The sequence below is a fragment of the Lynx rufus genome, unplaced genomic scaffold (assembly GCF_022079265.1).
Source record: "Lynx rufus isolate CCGP_SWC_20201006 ecotype Redwood Valley unplaced genomic scaffold, mLynRuf1.p SCAF_3, whole genome shotgun sequence".
In the NCBI taxonomy this organism is placed as follows: Eukaryota; Metazoa; Chordata; class Mammalia; order Carnivora; family Felidae; genus Lynx; species Lynx rufus.
Window position 1 is genome coordinate 62,319,313 of NW_025814845.1, and position 15,875 is coordinate 62,335,187.

General features: G+C 38.5%; 1 protein-coding gene across 1 annotated transcript in view; it reads right to left on the minus strand.

The window, feature by feature from the left end:
• The window catches only part of ANTXR2 (ANTXR cell adhesion molecule 2), a 154,892-nt gene extending 139,310 nt beyond the window's left edge, over positions 1 to 15,582 (minus strand). The window contains exons 1-3 of the mRNA XM_047091046.1: positions 15,245 to 15,582; positions 14,433 to 14,504; positions 12,296 to 12,367 (exon numbers count right to left, since the gene is read on the minus strand). Of these exons, the coding sequence (XP_046947002.1) occupies positions 12,296 to 12,367; positions 14,433 to 14,504; positions 15,245 to 15,396 (296 nt within the window). The 5' untranslated portion in view covers positions 15,397 to 15,582. The remainder of the gene's footprint in view (positions 1 to 12,295; positions 12,368 to 14,432; positions 14,505 to 15,244) is intronic.
• Between the last annotated feature and the right edge of the window lie 293 nt (positions 15,583 to 15,875).

Here is a 15,875-nt window from a genome sequence, read left to right on the forward strand (position 1 = left end):
AATAGTCCACACACATCTCTACAGATGCACCTTAGTTCTCCACCGTGGCTGTACCCTGGAATCAATGATGGGCTTAAAAAAAAATCTCTTCAGGGCTCTAACTGAAGAGATTCTAATTTACTTGTTTTGTGAAAGATTCAGGTATTTTTTAGAAACTCCCCAGAGCATTCTCATGTGCAGCCAGAATTAAGAACTTCTAATCTAAACTAATTTAAAAACCTTTGCATGTTATTGGAATGTTCTTTTCCTTAACTATTTTGCCAGTCAGTCCTCTACTGAAGGGGCTGGGGGGTACCTAGGATAATCTTTTAAATTGTACAATATACTTTCTCAGATGGTACAGCTTACAGCCAGAGATAATACAGATTAATTCCAAGCCCTATCTTGTTTCTTCATCTGTAAAATAGAGGTGAAAATATCTACCCCACGGGGCCATTGTGAGGATTCAGTGGCACATAAGTACTGAGTAAGCTGTAGCTACTATTGTTGTTAAGTTGATATTAGTCATTTCCCGTGTTAGTAGGATTTTGTTCACCCAGTCTACTTTCTCCTTGATTCTAAGGAGAGCTCACCCAGCAAACTGAGAGTTGAACATTTTGATATAGAAACCAGAAAGCAGGAAAAGGAAAAAGAAGAGAGGAAAGAGTTATAGTAAACTCCTGGAAAGAAGTTAAATGGGAAGCTATGTAATGAGGTAGGAAGACTCAAGGATTAGAGCAAATTAAAAATGAACTGCAAGTCTGGTTCTGCAACTAACGAACTATATAATACCAGCAGTTATTTAATCTCCTGGAGCTCAGTTTCCATATCCATAAAATGTAAATAATAATGCCTGCTCCAGTCAGGTTTTCATTCGTTCATTTTATACGTATTTATTGGGTGTCCACTATGATATTTACAACATAATGTTATTTGGCACCTTTGAGCATTCGAAAGGAAGTAAGTGACTGGTCAGAGAGGGTATTAGGAGAGAGACAGGAGAAAGAAAGTAACTAGCACCCAAAACAAATCCTCTTCATTATAGTTTCTCATTTTCATTGCTATGTTACTCTTCTGGAAAACCTATCATATAATGCATATGTATATGTGTTTGGTACAAAGTGAGTGCTACGTAGACTTTAGTTATTATTCTCTTCTCACATAATGTGTCAGGGATGGAGTGGGGTCATCCACAAGCCAACCCTCAATTCTTTCATTATGCCACTCTGCATCAAATAATGAATGTAGCATACAGGTCAAGCAATGAGGCCTTGGCCTCAGTTCCCAGCCCTAATGCCTCTTAGTCTTGCAACATTGGGTAAGTTATGTAACCTCTCTAGTCTTCCATTTCTCCCACCTGAAAAATGGGGGTGGTGGTAGTACTTACATAGTAGAGTTGTTATAAAAATTAAAGATACTGTTATATGTAAAACACTTAGTATACTGCATGGCACATAAGTATTCAATTATCAATACCAACTTTATGTCTATTCACTGTACTATCTCTTTATCCATAAAAGAGAACATAAGCATGAATTATCAGCTTTGTTAGTCATGGTTTATAAGCCTCATTTGAGAACTATCCCTTTAATCGTCCCTGATGAAACACACCATTTTAAAACTGTACATTAAATCACACAAACTACAAATCATATGCATAAGGTTCACTATGGCTCTTGAGTAAAGTCAAATACCAACAATCTCAAAATGTTCTTCTTTTATAGCACAAATTTTTAAGATTTTTTTTAAATTTTCAGTCATTTCTAATTAATAAAACTTCCATCCTCACGTTGTATTAGAAAGTATTTCTGGGGGCGCCTGGGTGGCACAGTCGGTTAAGCGTCCGACTTCAGCCAGGTCACGATCTTGAGGTCCGTGAGTTTGAGCCCCGCGTCAGGCTCTGGGCTGATGGCTCAGAGCCTGGAGTCTGTTTCGGATTCTGTGTCTCCCTCTCTCTCTGCTCCTCCCCCGTTCATGCTCTGTCTCTCTCTGTCCCAAAAATAAATAAACGTTGAAAAAAAATTAAAAAAAAAAAATAAAGAAAGTATTTCTGCATATTGTTAATTATTAAGTCCTTGAGAGTTTAAATTTAATAATACCATCCAAAATCATGGAGGTAAAGCAGAATGTGCCAATCTATTCTAACATAACTCAAGAAGGACATAATGGTAATATTAAAATAACAAAAGGGAGGGGCGCCTGGGTGGCTCAGTCGGTTGAGCGGCCGACTTCGGCTCAGGTCATGATCTCGCGGTCCGTGAGTTCGAGCCCCGCGTCGGGCTCTGTGCTGACAGCTCAGAGCCTGGAGCCTGTTTCGGATTCTGTGTCTCCCTCTCTCTCTGACCCTCCCCCGTTCATGCTCTGTCTCTCTCTGTCTCAAAAATAAATAAACGTTAAAAAAAATTTTTTTAAATAACAAAAGGGAATGTATTAATGTTGTTAATAAATATTTTAATATATAGAAAACAACAAAAGGAATGAGAGGAAAAGGGTAATAATAAATAATAGAAGTAAAGGACACTTGGCATTTAAAATTACTGAGATGGATTATGGGTCATACTAGAATCTGAAGACTAGCACCAAAATCACCTATCTCATTTGTTATTTTGGTTATATACAAGTTTTATATTTTTTTTCTCTAACTTAACATATTTATTTCAGAAGAGATTCATCTTGGAATTTCATTATTACTTTTTATAAAATCCCTAGTAGATAATCTCCAAATATGACCTCTGTCAATTCCTTCCCACTCATGTATGCCCATTCTTCCATCAAGAGATGACATTTATCTCCTCTCCCCTTGAATCTGGTCTACTCCCGTTACCGTTTGGCAATAGAATAAGGTAGAAGTGATGTTGTTGGACATCTAAGTCCAACCTTTAAGAAAACCAGGGATTTTGTTTCCTTCATCTTGTAATGTTTGCTCTTGGAATGCTCTCTCTTGGAACCCAGTTATCATGCTGTTAGAAACTATGCCACATTCAGAGGTCCCATGGAGGAGAATCAAGTTATTCCATTGAACAGCTCTAGCTGAGCTCCAGAATCAACAACCAGCCTCACACACAAACAAACCAGCCTCTGTGACTACAGCACCAGGTAATACCACATGGGGCAGAGAAACCTCCCAGCCAAGCCCTCAAACCACAGAATCGTTAATGGTAATAAAATTGTTCTTATTTAAGCCCCTAAGTTTTGGGGTGTTTTGTCATGAATCAAAAGAGAAATTGGTACCAGAAGTGTCATATTTCATCTGTGTGGATATTCCCAATTCTTTGATTAGGGCTCAACTCTACTTAGGGGAACTGTATCTTTGTGGCTTTCAGCTCCATCCTCTGGGCTTTGGTCTTACTTTCTGAGTCATTCTTTTTTCGCAAGTAGACCACGTGTGATTCCTTCCTGCCCATATAAAATTGAAGCCCAGAAGTCTCTCATTTTGAAATCTCTATCTCGTTTAATCCAAGTTGAAAAAAAGCCCTTTAAAAATTTTATGATTGGGGTGCCTGGGTGGCTCAGTTGGTTAAGCGTCTGACTTCAGTTCAGGGCATGATCTCATGGTTTCTGTGCTGACAGCTCAGAGCCTGGAGCCTGCTTCAGATTCTGTGTCTCCCTCTCTCTCTGCCCCTCCCCTCACTCATACTCTGTCTCCCTCTATCTCTCTGAAAAATAACACTAAAAAAAAAAAATTAAAAATTTTAGGAGATCCCCATGTATCAAATTATGTACATTTTCTATTTTGCACATTACCACCAAAGGACAATGGTCCTTTCTGCTTCAACCTCCAATTTAACAATTTTGCTCACTGCCCTTCCAGTTTTCACTATCAATCTCTTCAAGGTCATTTGGCACCCACCTCAGTCACATTTCCATTTTGGCCATAATCAACTACACTAAAATTAGTGGTGTAAAAAACATAATTTCCTATTCCTCATAATCCTGTGCATTGAATGGGCAGTTCCTAAGTTTCACACATTGTCAACTAGGAAGTAGGAATGGCTAGAAGAGTTAAAATGCTTCACTCACATGGTTGGCAAGTCAGAACTGGGCTGGCTATTGCATAGCTCAGCTAGGACTGTTGATCATTCTCTTCTCCACATGGCTAGGTTGGATTTCCTCTTATGATGGTGGTCTTGAGGTAATCAAAGTTTTTATATGACAGCTGGCTACTAGGAGCACAAGAAAGGAAACTCCCATGCCTTATTAAGGCTTAGTTCCATGTTTTCATGGGCTGAACTCTATTGGTTTAAGTCAGCCATAGGCCCACACCAGATTTTTAAACTTTATATTTAAATGAATTTATAAACTTAAATATATGTAATTTAATTATGTATTTAAATATGTGTGTGTGTGTGTGTGTGTATATATATATATATATATATATATATATATATGTTTGTATGTGTTCTTTACTTAAATGGAAGCCACAGAACAATCCTCCACAAAAGCTACAAAGCTTCATATACTTATGCTACCAAATGCCAATTTAGATAAGTGCATGTGCATAAATGTTATAAATATTTGTATCATACGTCAATTCTGTTTGTCCTCAAGAGATTATTAGCCAGGAACATTAATTCTTGAAATAAATAGTAACTGTGAACAAAATGTAGTGATACAGTAACTTTGTGATGATCAGCCAATTACATAGAATTATACAGTTTTTTTAATGTTTATTTATTTTGAGAGAGAGAGAGAGAGAGCATGCTTTCAAGCAGAGAGAGAGGGAGAGAGAGAGAATCCCAAGCAGACTCCACGCTCTGTACAGAGCCCAACGTGGGGCTCTATCCCACGACCCCAGGATCATGACCTTAGCCAAAATCAAGAGATGAACATTCAAGCTACTGAGTCACCCAGGTGCCCCAATTAAATGTTTTCTAGAAGGTAAAATTTAGCAGATTGAGTAGAATATGAAACACTGTTCTCAACGTGTTCTTTTACATCTCTACAAATTACCAATAATTTACAATCCACTTAGCACTTTAGTCCTTAGTACTCTACCCGAGCTATTGCATATAAGGCACTTAGCAAAATCTCTGACACATAGTAAGTGCTCAATAAATTCCATCTACTACTTTTACTGCCTCCTTCCATTAATAAAACATGATACTGGGGCGCCTGGGTGGCTCAGTCAGTTAAGCCTCTGACTTCAGCTCAGGTCATGATCTCACGGTTCATGAGTTCGAGCCCCGCATCAGGCTCTGTGCTGACAGCTCAGGGCCTGGAGCCTGCTTCGAATTCTGTGTCTCCCATTCTCTCTGCCCCTCCCCTGCTCATGCTTGGTCTGTCTCTGTCTCTCAAAAAATAAACATTAAAAAAATAATAATAACAAAACACGATATTAACCAAGCTGATAAAATTACAAAAAAATAATGAAGGAAAATCTGTTCATTCACTGAAATATACCCACTTTATTTAATCATGTTATTATATACTACTATATTACCTACTGCATGAAGGATAAACTGCAAAAAAGTAATTGCTCTCTACTAGCTCCTCAACTTAAAAAATGTTTAAAGGTTACAAAGCAGGGAAGGAGTATCTTCTAAGCACAAACATTGCTAATGCATTCTAATATCTTAGGAACTAACAGGTTTAGCTAACTTTATTGTACTTTATATAAAAACTTGCTCATTGTTTATTTAGCATGTCACTCTAAGACCAACAAATGCCAATGTCTCCATGGCCCAAAGTCCAAACCAAAGAATCCAAGGTAACAGTCCTGGACTCAAAACTATCTGCTTACAAGATGCTCTGCACAATCTGTTTTTTGTGAAAAACATTCCCTCCAATTTAGTCTACACTTACTAATGTATGCTACATGGTTCACACCTGAAGTCCATACTCGCTGCAGTTTGTGTATATTTTTATGCCATTTCACTATGCTTTACTGAGGCATGAGAAATTGACCTCTACATTTAACCACTTCAGTATGCGGGTTTGTCTCCCAGATCTGAGTAACAATGTATTTAATTTTCTAGAATATAAAGCAGATGTAGGACTGCACTGAAAGTAACTATTAGCACATCCATGACTAGAATCTGAGCTGCTATCTTGCCCAGACCTCTCAGGATTAGTACAATGTCTGGCCAAAACTTACTTTTGTAAGCAGAAGTAATTACTTCCCTAATATAATTAGCAACAACCAAAAAATTATAGTCACTTCTCACCTAATGCATGATGGATAAACTGCAAAAAAGTTTGTAAGAGAACAGAGTAAATTTGGAAGATGAATGCGTCTTTGAATTATGACACATTCTGACTAATTGTGAGATGTGGGGAAGAGGGAACATAGAAATTCTGAGGCAATGCAGTGGTTAAGTGCTTACACTCAGGAGTCAGACCTGGGCGTGAATCCCAGCTCTCCCTACCTGGCCGTGTCACTTAGAACAAATTCATTTGACGTCTCCATACTACTGTTAGAATCCTTGCACATTAGGATGAAAATAATGATGGTAGTATACACTGATAACCTCCAAATCCCATCTCAGCCTGAGACCCCTTTCCACCCAACATCAGTTAGGCTTTCTCATGCATCATATGTCTTTAATCATCCCCACCTTGCTCTCCGGGAGAAATGATTAGCTCCTTTTAACAGACAAGAATTGGCCGACGAGATGAAATTACTTGCCCAAGGTACACAACTAGTATATAGTTTCCATGTCTACTTGACTCAAGGTCCACTCCTGGTGTTTTCATTTTAACAAGGAGCTTTCAGGACCCTCCAAGGTAGCAATTGGATATGTTATTCCCAAATGCTTTCTCTCTAACCCCCCCTTTTTTTTAATTTGAGCATTTATTTAAATTTTTACAAATAATAAATTAATGTTGAAATAAAATTGAATAACCAAAGTGTATGGAAATTAAAAAATTAAGATTCTCCCCACCCTGAATCTCACTGCGAAGACAGTATTGTCCTTAGCAGTTTGTTGCACATTTTCCAGACTTTTTTCCATGCATTTATGATCACACACACAGACACACACACACACACACACACACACACACACACACCATAAAAACAGTTAAAGATTTTTTGTTTTTATTTTAGAAAAATAATATCACACTTAGCAGACTGTTCCTGCTTTTCCCAATTAATGTATCTTAAATATATTTTCATGTTAATATATATGGATTTTCCAATTCATTTAATGACTACATAGTATCCCATTCTATATATATATATGTTTTAATTACAGTATCAATTGATAAGCATCTAGATTGAATGTTTTTCACTATTATGAACGACACTGCAGTGTCCAATTTTGCACATACCTATCTTTGCACACTGGTGCTAGTATTTCAGTGGAACATGGTCCTAAAAAGTAGAATGGCTGATAGGAACCTTCTAACCTTCTACAGATACTGCCAAATTTCTGTGCAAAATAAATGAATCAATTTATAAGTTCCCAATTCTTATGAAGGGCTATTTTATTACAAGTAAATTTTTAACTCAGATTTTAAGGAATTAGAAGAAATCTTTTTAAATAACAGAAATGTATATATTATCTAAACTTAATCAAATGACTTCGATTTAATTTTCTGTAAGTTTGCCTATGGAAACCTCTCAGGTCAAACAATTATATGATTTATTTTTAATATGGGGAACAAGTATATTAAAAAGACAATCGGAGGGGCACCTGGGTGGTTCAGTCGGTTAAGCGTCCAACTTCGGCTCAAGTCATGATCTCACCACTGGTGAGTTCTAGTCCCACTTCAGGCTTTGTGCTGACAGCTCAGAATCTGGAGCCTGCTTTGGAGTGTGTGTCTGCCTCTCTCTCTGCTCCTCCCCCCACTCATGAACGCGCTCTCTCTCTCTCTCTCTCTCAGAAATAAACATTAAATTTTTTAAAAATATATTCAAAAAGAGAGAGTTGGAAATGTTTATAGCTGATCTATAAGAATAGGAAAGAAAATCTAAGTCATCATTTCTCATTTCTCAAAGAAAGAAAATATATGACAGTACTTAATAATTCAGGTTCTAGTGTCAGACCAATTCAACCATTCATTCAACAAGTATTTGTTGAGCGTCTACTGTGTGCCAGGCTCTGTTCTGGTGTTGAATATATGAACGAACAAGACAAAGAAGACCCCTCTGCTCTCTCACAATTTATGGTAGGGTGATGGAGATAAAAATTAATTAATAGAACAATTTCAAAAACTGATAACCAAATAGAGTATTGTGACAGATTTCTGGGGAGGAGGGCCAGGGTTCCTGTAGACTTGATCCTGTAGGCTAAGGGTCTTAGAGAAGGGGACACATGGGATGGTGCCTAAATGGTAAGAATGAGCTGGCCAGGGGAAGTTCTGGGGCAGAGGGAGAACAAAATTTGTAATCTGGAAACAAGCTCAGTCACCTCAGGGAATGGAAAGATCTGTGGGCTAAATTGCGGCACACAATGTTGTAGAGGAGGACTGGGTAAAGCCATCAGGTAGGGCTTTTAGGCCACCAGGAGACATGTGCCTTCTCTTCTAGGCCATTAGAACTGCCTTAAGCATGAAAGTGACATGCTCTACTTTATACTTTAAAAGAGCATTCTGGCTAATATACTGCTCCCCACGTATTAAGTGTATGTCCTTGGATAAGCTACATTACGTTTCTTAGCTGATATTTCCTCATTTGTAAAGTTAAGATAATAATAGTATGTATTACATGTATTAATATGAGGATGAAATGAGGTAATGAATGGAAAGCATTTTGCACACTGCCTAGCACATAATAACTGTTCACTAAATGTTTTCAACTAAATCACTTTTACATCATTAAGATCACATTGAACTGAAGTGAGCATGGTTCACCATCCCCAATTATGCAGCCTAATAGCAAAAAAATATCTTTTAAAATTAGTCCTGATTCAAATCTCTACTATTGGGAGGCTGGATTTGTCCATATTGAATCAACATGGCACTTTTCTCCTATCTGATCCTATGATACAGCCCTGAGCTATTTATGTGTATGTGCACACTCCTTCCTCTCACACACACTAGATTATTTCATCTCTGTGTTGGTCCCAGAGCCCATAATGCTCAGTACATCATATATAAGGTAGGCAAGCAGGTAAGTAGGTAGGTGGAAGGATGGGCTAACAGATACACAGAGGACAAAAATCATGGGGGTGAGAGAAAAGAAGAAAGTATTTCACTGAAACACTTAAAAGAGTAAAGTTTTTATATTATGAGTATGCAAAATGTATAACTGATCCCTTCTTGCCAAGTTTATTATTCTATTCATGTATTTGCATAGTAGTGGACCCTATGCTGAAACCCCATAAGAAGACGCTGCACTATCATAAGGACTTACTGCCTTCCAATCTTGATTCATCTCTACTGAAAATATTTAGCAATACTCTGAAAAACATAAAAGCAGTACTTCTCATAATAATCACTGTACTGTAGATTTATGAGCAACAGAACCAAAATTGTGAAATCTGCCATGTTTCCCATTTGCCCGGCTCTCTTTGTGAGTGTGATATGTGACATCAAGAGTGTTTACATGTAGAATTCCAATTTCTAGGCTTTGAAACAAAGATCCACAATAGTAGCGGAAACATTTGTTCAGTGATTTTGCATCTAAATATGTGAAAGATTTCCACACACCAGAGAATGTGTAATAGATGACAAGTGACCCTATATCCAAATACACAGAACCACAGAAATTTGAGAAGTTACTGATTTAATAAAATAAAATCAGTGAAAGAACAACTAAGAAATAATATCCTTTGTCCTGTGATATACAAAGTACTTTTTTATGCAATGTCTTATTTTGACCTTCATAACTCTCTTAAGAAAATAGCAGATAATCAATAATAAAAATTACAAAAAGAGAAAAAAAATATGGCCAACTATATCCGAAGTTCATGGACATAAAAACTGACACATTGAGTAGATGACCTGCCCCAAGTCTCTAAATCAGTACGTGGGACAGCTGTAATTGTAACCTAGGCCCTCTTAGTGCACTTTCTGCCATCCCATACTAGTTCAGCATGTCGCAAATAGTGCAATTCATTAAAACTGAATGTATCCCTATTTAAGAGAGAAAGGAGCAAACTGTATATAAGTTGCAAGTAGCATTATTGAAATTTCTCCTAGAATATTATAAATCCTTTCAAGCAGGACAATTGTCCCTTTAAATAAGCATAATTCCTCGCTAACCACTAAAATACTACATATTCCCTAGATCCAAACAATAATAATAGTAATAAATAATCACAACAACAAAGCTTTCATCTCCTGAATACAAACGTACCAGACTCTGTCCTGCATTCTCCACATTCACTGAATTTAGTTCTCACAACAATCTTATGAGGCGGATATTGTTATCACAATCATCATTGTCATCATTACGCAAATAAGTGGACAAAACTGAGGCATCAAGAGATTAAGTATCTTGCCCATGACCATTTGGCTACTACATTGGTTCAGTGACTCTTAACTGCAAAATGCTTATGTTTATGCTGCCTCTTGAAATAGGAGCCTCTTTATCCCATTCCTTTCCTCAATTAGATTCAACCAGTGATAAAGGAAAAATCTCTAATTTAGATTAACGATTTAAACCATTTCCACGCATGTCTAAGCAATACCAATTTTGTTGACCAATGACTACACTTCATCTTCCAAGTGCTGGAAGATCCATATGTAAAGTGCCTAACAGAGAACCTGGCACAACATATGCAGGTGACAATTACTGAGAGTCTACTATGTGTCTGGCATTATGCTAAGTGCTTTTCCCTGCATATGCACCCCATAAGTGTTAACACTGTTCTTTCTTTCTCTTCATGAATACACTCCATTAGAACTATCTGGATCCAAAGCTGTTTCTTTGAAAATTAAGCTGGGCAATGAACAAAATTTCTTCTCATGGAGGCAAAGAGTATTAAATCACCAGGTATAGAAAGCTATTGTAGCTGGGTTATAAGGGACTACTATTGCTCTGGCTCTTGATGGCACACAGATGCATACAAGAAAGTATGGAAGGAAAGTATTGATGAGACGACTGAAGGCATAAGCTGGACTCCTCACCTACAGAGCTTATTTCCTCTCCAGAAAAAGTAAAACTTAAAGCACAAATAAATTATAAGTTCATTCATGTATATACATGTATGTACATATATATGTATGTACTTAGGGGCTGTATGTACATATATATCTATGTACTTAGGGGCACCTAAGTGGCTCAGTCGGTTGAGTATCTAACTCTTGGTTTTGGCTCAGGTCATGATCTCAGGTTCATGGGTTCAGGCCCCACGTCAGGCTCTTCATTGGCAGAATGGAGCCTGCTTGGGATTCTCTCTCTCCCTCTCTCCCCCTCCCATGTTCATGCTCTCTCTCTCTCAAAATAAATAAATTTAAAAAAAAAGAAAAAAGAAGTTTATATACATATATATATATATGTATATAAACTTTTTATGTATATGTATATATATATGTATATAAACTTCTTTACATATATATGTATATAAACTTCTTTATATGTATATGTACATATATATAAACATAATTTCCAAATTAATTCTGTGAAGTATAAATAGGTTCTTTCCCTGAGTCCTTTTAAATATTATGGTTCCTTAACTAAAATTTAAATAAAAAATTGAAACAAACAAATAAGAATTATGTTCTCTTGACATTTTTAAAGAAAAAAATAATTTATAAAAAAAAGCTGTATTCAAGTATAACTTTTCAGAAATCTGCATATTAAGCAAAACACAGCTTTCACAAGATTATATATTTTTTCATTTACATGTATAATCTTTGTATTTGTATATCTTTATATATATTTAAACATATAATATATATTTTATTTGTATATATTTATAAATTTATATATAATATTATATGTATATACATTATAAATAAAAGTAGCAAGTTCCTTTACAAGGATAAATATATTCAGCATCGGTGGACCTCAGCATAAGACTGAAGATCTGTGATGTCTCCTGAATCTAGTAATTATACAAAGAGATCTATATCTCTCTCCTCCCTAATGTTCTGCAAATTCCTAGTCGATTAATATGTTACATTTAAACAAGAAAGATGTAGAACTACTTATAGCAAAAGAGAGGTAGAAAGCAGCAAATACACCACTAAGGCAGAGATCTGGGTTTCATCGTACATTCCATGGACAATACGAATGATATTGATTTTCAGATTATCTGGTCTTTTATATTACGCATACCTCCTTTCCTTTCTATTAGTGAAGAGAGCTGAATTGTCTGTGCATTTGTTTGAGTCCACTGAGAGGCCCGAATCACCACTTGGAAATATCAATCATTCCTTCCAGATTAGTCTCTACTAAGAGTCTACAGTGAAATGATAATGCACTAACCTGTCTCCAGTTAATGGCAAAATAATGGTTGCTTGAGAAGAAAATACAATGAAAGATAATCTCATTTGAGGGCTGCAAAATAAGAAAAGAGGCAGTTAAAACATTTTTAAAAGAAATATTGATACAATACAGATATATAGTTATGGAGTCTCAGTTAAAATCGGACTCTGATGGTCCAGGCTTCTTTTAAATAGAACTCCCTAAATAGATACACTAACTCTGCTTAACATTACTGCATAAGCCATTTTGGATTCAATCAGTGCTTCTCAGCACTCAAGCAATCCTCCATGACCCATAGGGCCATTTAAGGAAGAGACTAACTAGAAAGATAAATTCTAGGCCAATGTAAAATCCTTTTGTAGAAAACATTTCTTCCCTTGGTTCTACCTCATCTCCTTAAAGGAAGCCAGACCCTTCTGAGTGATTGTCATTAACAATATTTAGGGCTACGGAGCAGCTGGTTTGATTTAATCACCACAATTACGATAGGAGTTCAAACAAAAGCTATCTAGAAGTAAGAATACTTATAGAGTGCCATGGACAATGTGAAAGAGACCAAGCAATTAGTTTGATTAGACATTTTCAATTGCCCAAGTCTCAAACATCATATTTCTATATGGCAACACCTGCCCCAGTTAGCTACATCCTTTAAGCTTAGGCATTTCTCTCACGTAATGGTTCTTGACTCCATGATACTCTATGCAACTATTACTAAGACCTGAAACTGCCCATAGGAAACAAAGATCTGTAAACTGAAGATCAGAATGATCTCAAAGACTTATCCATATTTGAAGTCATTCTCTGCAGCAGTCACCCTTTATTCACTTCCTACAATGTTTTATGAGTCAGTAACTAAGCAACTAAATTTGAGCCAGAGAACTGTGTATTACAGAATTCCAACGTGCAAACCAGACCAAATAAATAAAGGCCCCATTTCTTAAAAACGTTGTATTGAAAGGATCCGTTGCTTTCGATCAAAATCTGTGTGATACGTTCTGCACTCTCGGATTAAATGAGAAAATTTATAAACAACTGTCTCTACTGCCTTTAACATTTAAAGATATAGGGCTTATTTATTTTTCTTTCCTAGACAGTTTTACTTCAGACCCTGTCCAGAAATGAGAGTGTTATACTTGGCTTCTTAAGCAGGAGACTGATGATTGAACATGGACAAGCATACATTTTTATAGGGATAAGTTTACTGCTGCCAATAACCGAAAGCAAGGATTGCCTAGGCCTCTACAGATTGTTTGAAGTTACTTGCAACATGACTTTCAAAATGTTTTGATCATCCAAGCCTGTTTTACAGAAAACATTTGGGCTAACAAGACTGAAAGAAGCAATATTTAATGATACACTCCTTTTTGTGTCCTTTGCATTATCTTGATAAACTTGCATTTGCTCGTTGCATTTTTTCCTTTAAAAAAAGAAGGAAAAAGAAGGCTCAAAAGCCTGGTGTCCTGGGGTTATTTTTAAACAGAGATGCCACTAATTTCTAGTTACCTCTAAATAAGAGAGTAAGCTGGATTTCATAGCAGTTATGCTTTTTATAGGAGAGAAAACCAGTCTTTCCTAGTAAGGCTTATTGCATATATAGAACAGTTAAATTTTAAACCAGCCACACACCCACACATTGGGTAAACACAACTCGTTTCTTTAAACACACACAAGTGCCTTTTCTGGTAGTGGGTTATTAACACATGTTCATTTGAAGTTTACCAACACTTGTTTTTTTCTTAATGAGGACCTCTACAATGCTAAGAACTGTGTGGAAAGAAAAATATATTATGGATACTATTAGCATAAAATTTGTTTAATGTGATAAATTATGAGAAAGCATAACTTAAATTCAAAACAGATGAAAATTCAGAAAGGAAAAGACATTTGGAATAGTATTTGAAGATGCTTCCCCAGGGCCTGAGCCAAATTTCTGGGATCCAGATGATAAAAGCCCTGAACAACTGAAGGGCTGTCCTAATAACTACATGTATGTAATAATGATCTTGAGGCACTGAAAAATCAACATCTCAGTAAAGACTCTCCCTAAAAAGTTTTCAAAAAAGGGATACCTTACACTTCAGTCTACTTCCTTCCACCTCAAACCTCCCTGCCTAGAAAAGTAAAGTGGGGGAAATACCTCACAAATCTCTCTGTAAGTTGCTGGACAAAATTGTAAATTTCAATCCAATTGTTTGCCACACTCCCAGACCTGTAAAATGAAAACGAACTGATCAGAAAAAAACAAAAACACAAACAAAAAATATTTACATAGGGTAACCTGACCTCCTCTTCAAGCAAAATTTAAGTGTATCAGTAGCTAAAACTTAGGCGCTAGAAGAATCAAGGAAATCAAGCCATCTTCTAGGACCACCTGCCTAATTGTTTGGAGTAGATCTCAACTCTTCAAAATAAACACAACCTCCCCTCACAGGAAATGAAAAACACCCTGAGTGTGTGGACCCTAGGTTTTCCTGGCCACAATGAAAGCGCAGTGATCAGGAGAAGACCAGGCAAACTAGCCAGTGAGGGTGAGGACAAGGCGGGGCGGGGGGGGGGGGGGGGGGGGTGCCGAGGAACAAGCCAGTCTGGGTTACAGAGATGCAGACGGCTACCCCAAAGAGACACGCTCCCATTTCCCAAGAGGCCCCAAGACTGGCAAACAGTGACTACCCCACTTCCCCAGAGAGCCCAGCAGCTCCGGGCTCCTACGATCACCTCCCCCCCGCCCACAACACACACGTACACACGCACACGCACACACACACACACACACACACACACACACAGCCGGCACAGATAAGAAAGCCCTTGCCCTTTGGACAGGGCACAAAGTACCCGTCCTCGGGTTTCCAACACCCCTCCCCAGAGAGCACACACATCTCTGTCTCCTCAGCCACAGCTCATCCAGTGCCACCAACAGAAGACCCTGGACCTCCCTCCGGCACTCACTTGTCCAGGACGAAGTAGAGATCAAAGGCTCCTCTGCAGGAGGGCTGCTCCTGGGCGCTCATCAGCCCCCCAGGACAGCTGAGCACCAGCAGCCACAGCCCAGGGACCAGCCAGCTCCCGGGACTGCGGGCCAGGGACAGCCCCGCCACCATCCTGCGGCCAGGGGCCTGAGACTGCCTCTTGCTCGCAGCCCCCTCGACTCGACTCGGTGGGGACGCTAAGGTGGCAGGAGTTACCAGGGACGCACCCTGGGGTGGGGGCCAGCGAGCAGCGAGGGCGCCGGCGCCCGGGGCAGCAGGACCCACTAACTGACTGAGGGAGGGAGAGAGGAAGGGAGGGAGGTCCTAGGAGGACAAAGGGAGACACTGCAACCGCCGCAGCTGCCGCCGGAACTCTTGACGAATCCCAGTGGAAGAGCGATCCAGTCCTCCCCCTCCGCAGAGTTCCTGCAGACAATGAGGGCCCACGGCGACAGCGCTCAGGAGAAGTTCGCTCCAGGCTTCTGGCCGAGCCTTTAGCGGCAGCCGCGGACCCCGACCCGAAGCCCCATTCCGTCCGGAGCGCTGATGTCCGGCGGCTGCAGTGCCGGGCGGGGCAGGCGCCCTCGGGACGCGGGGACGGCAGCGCAAAC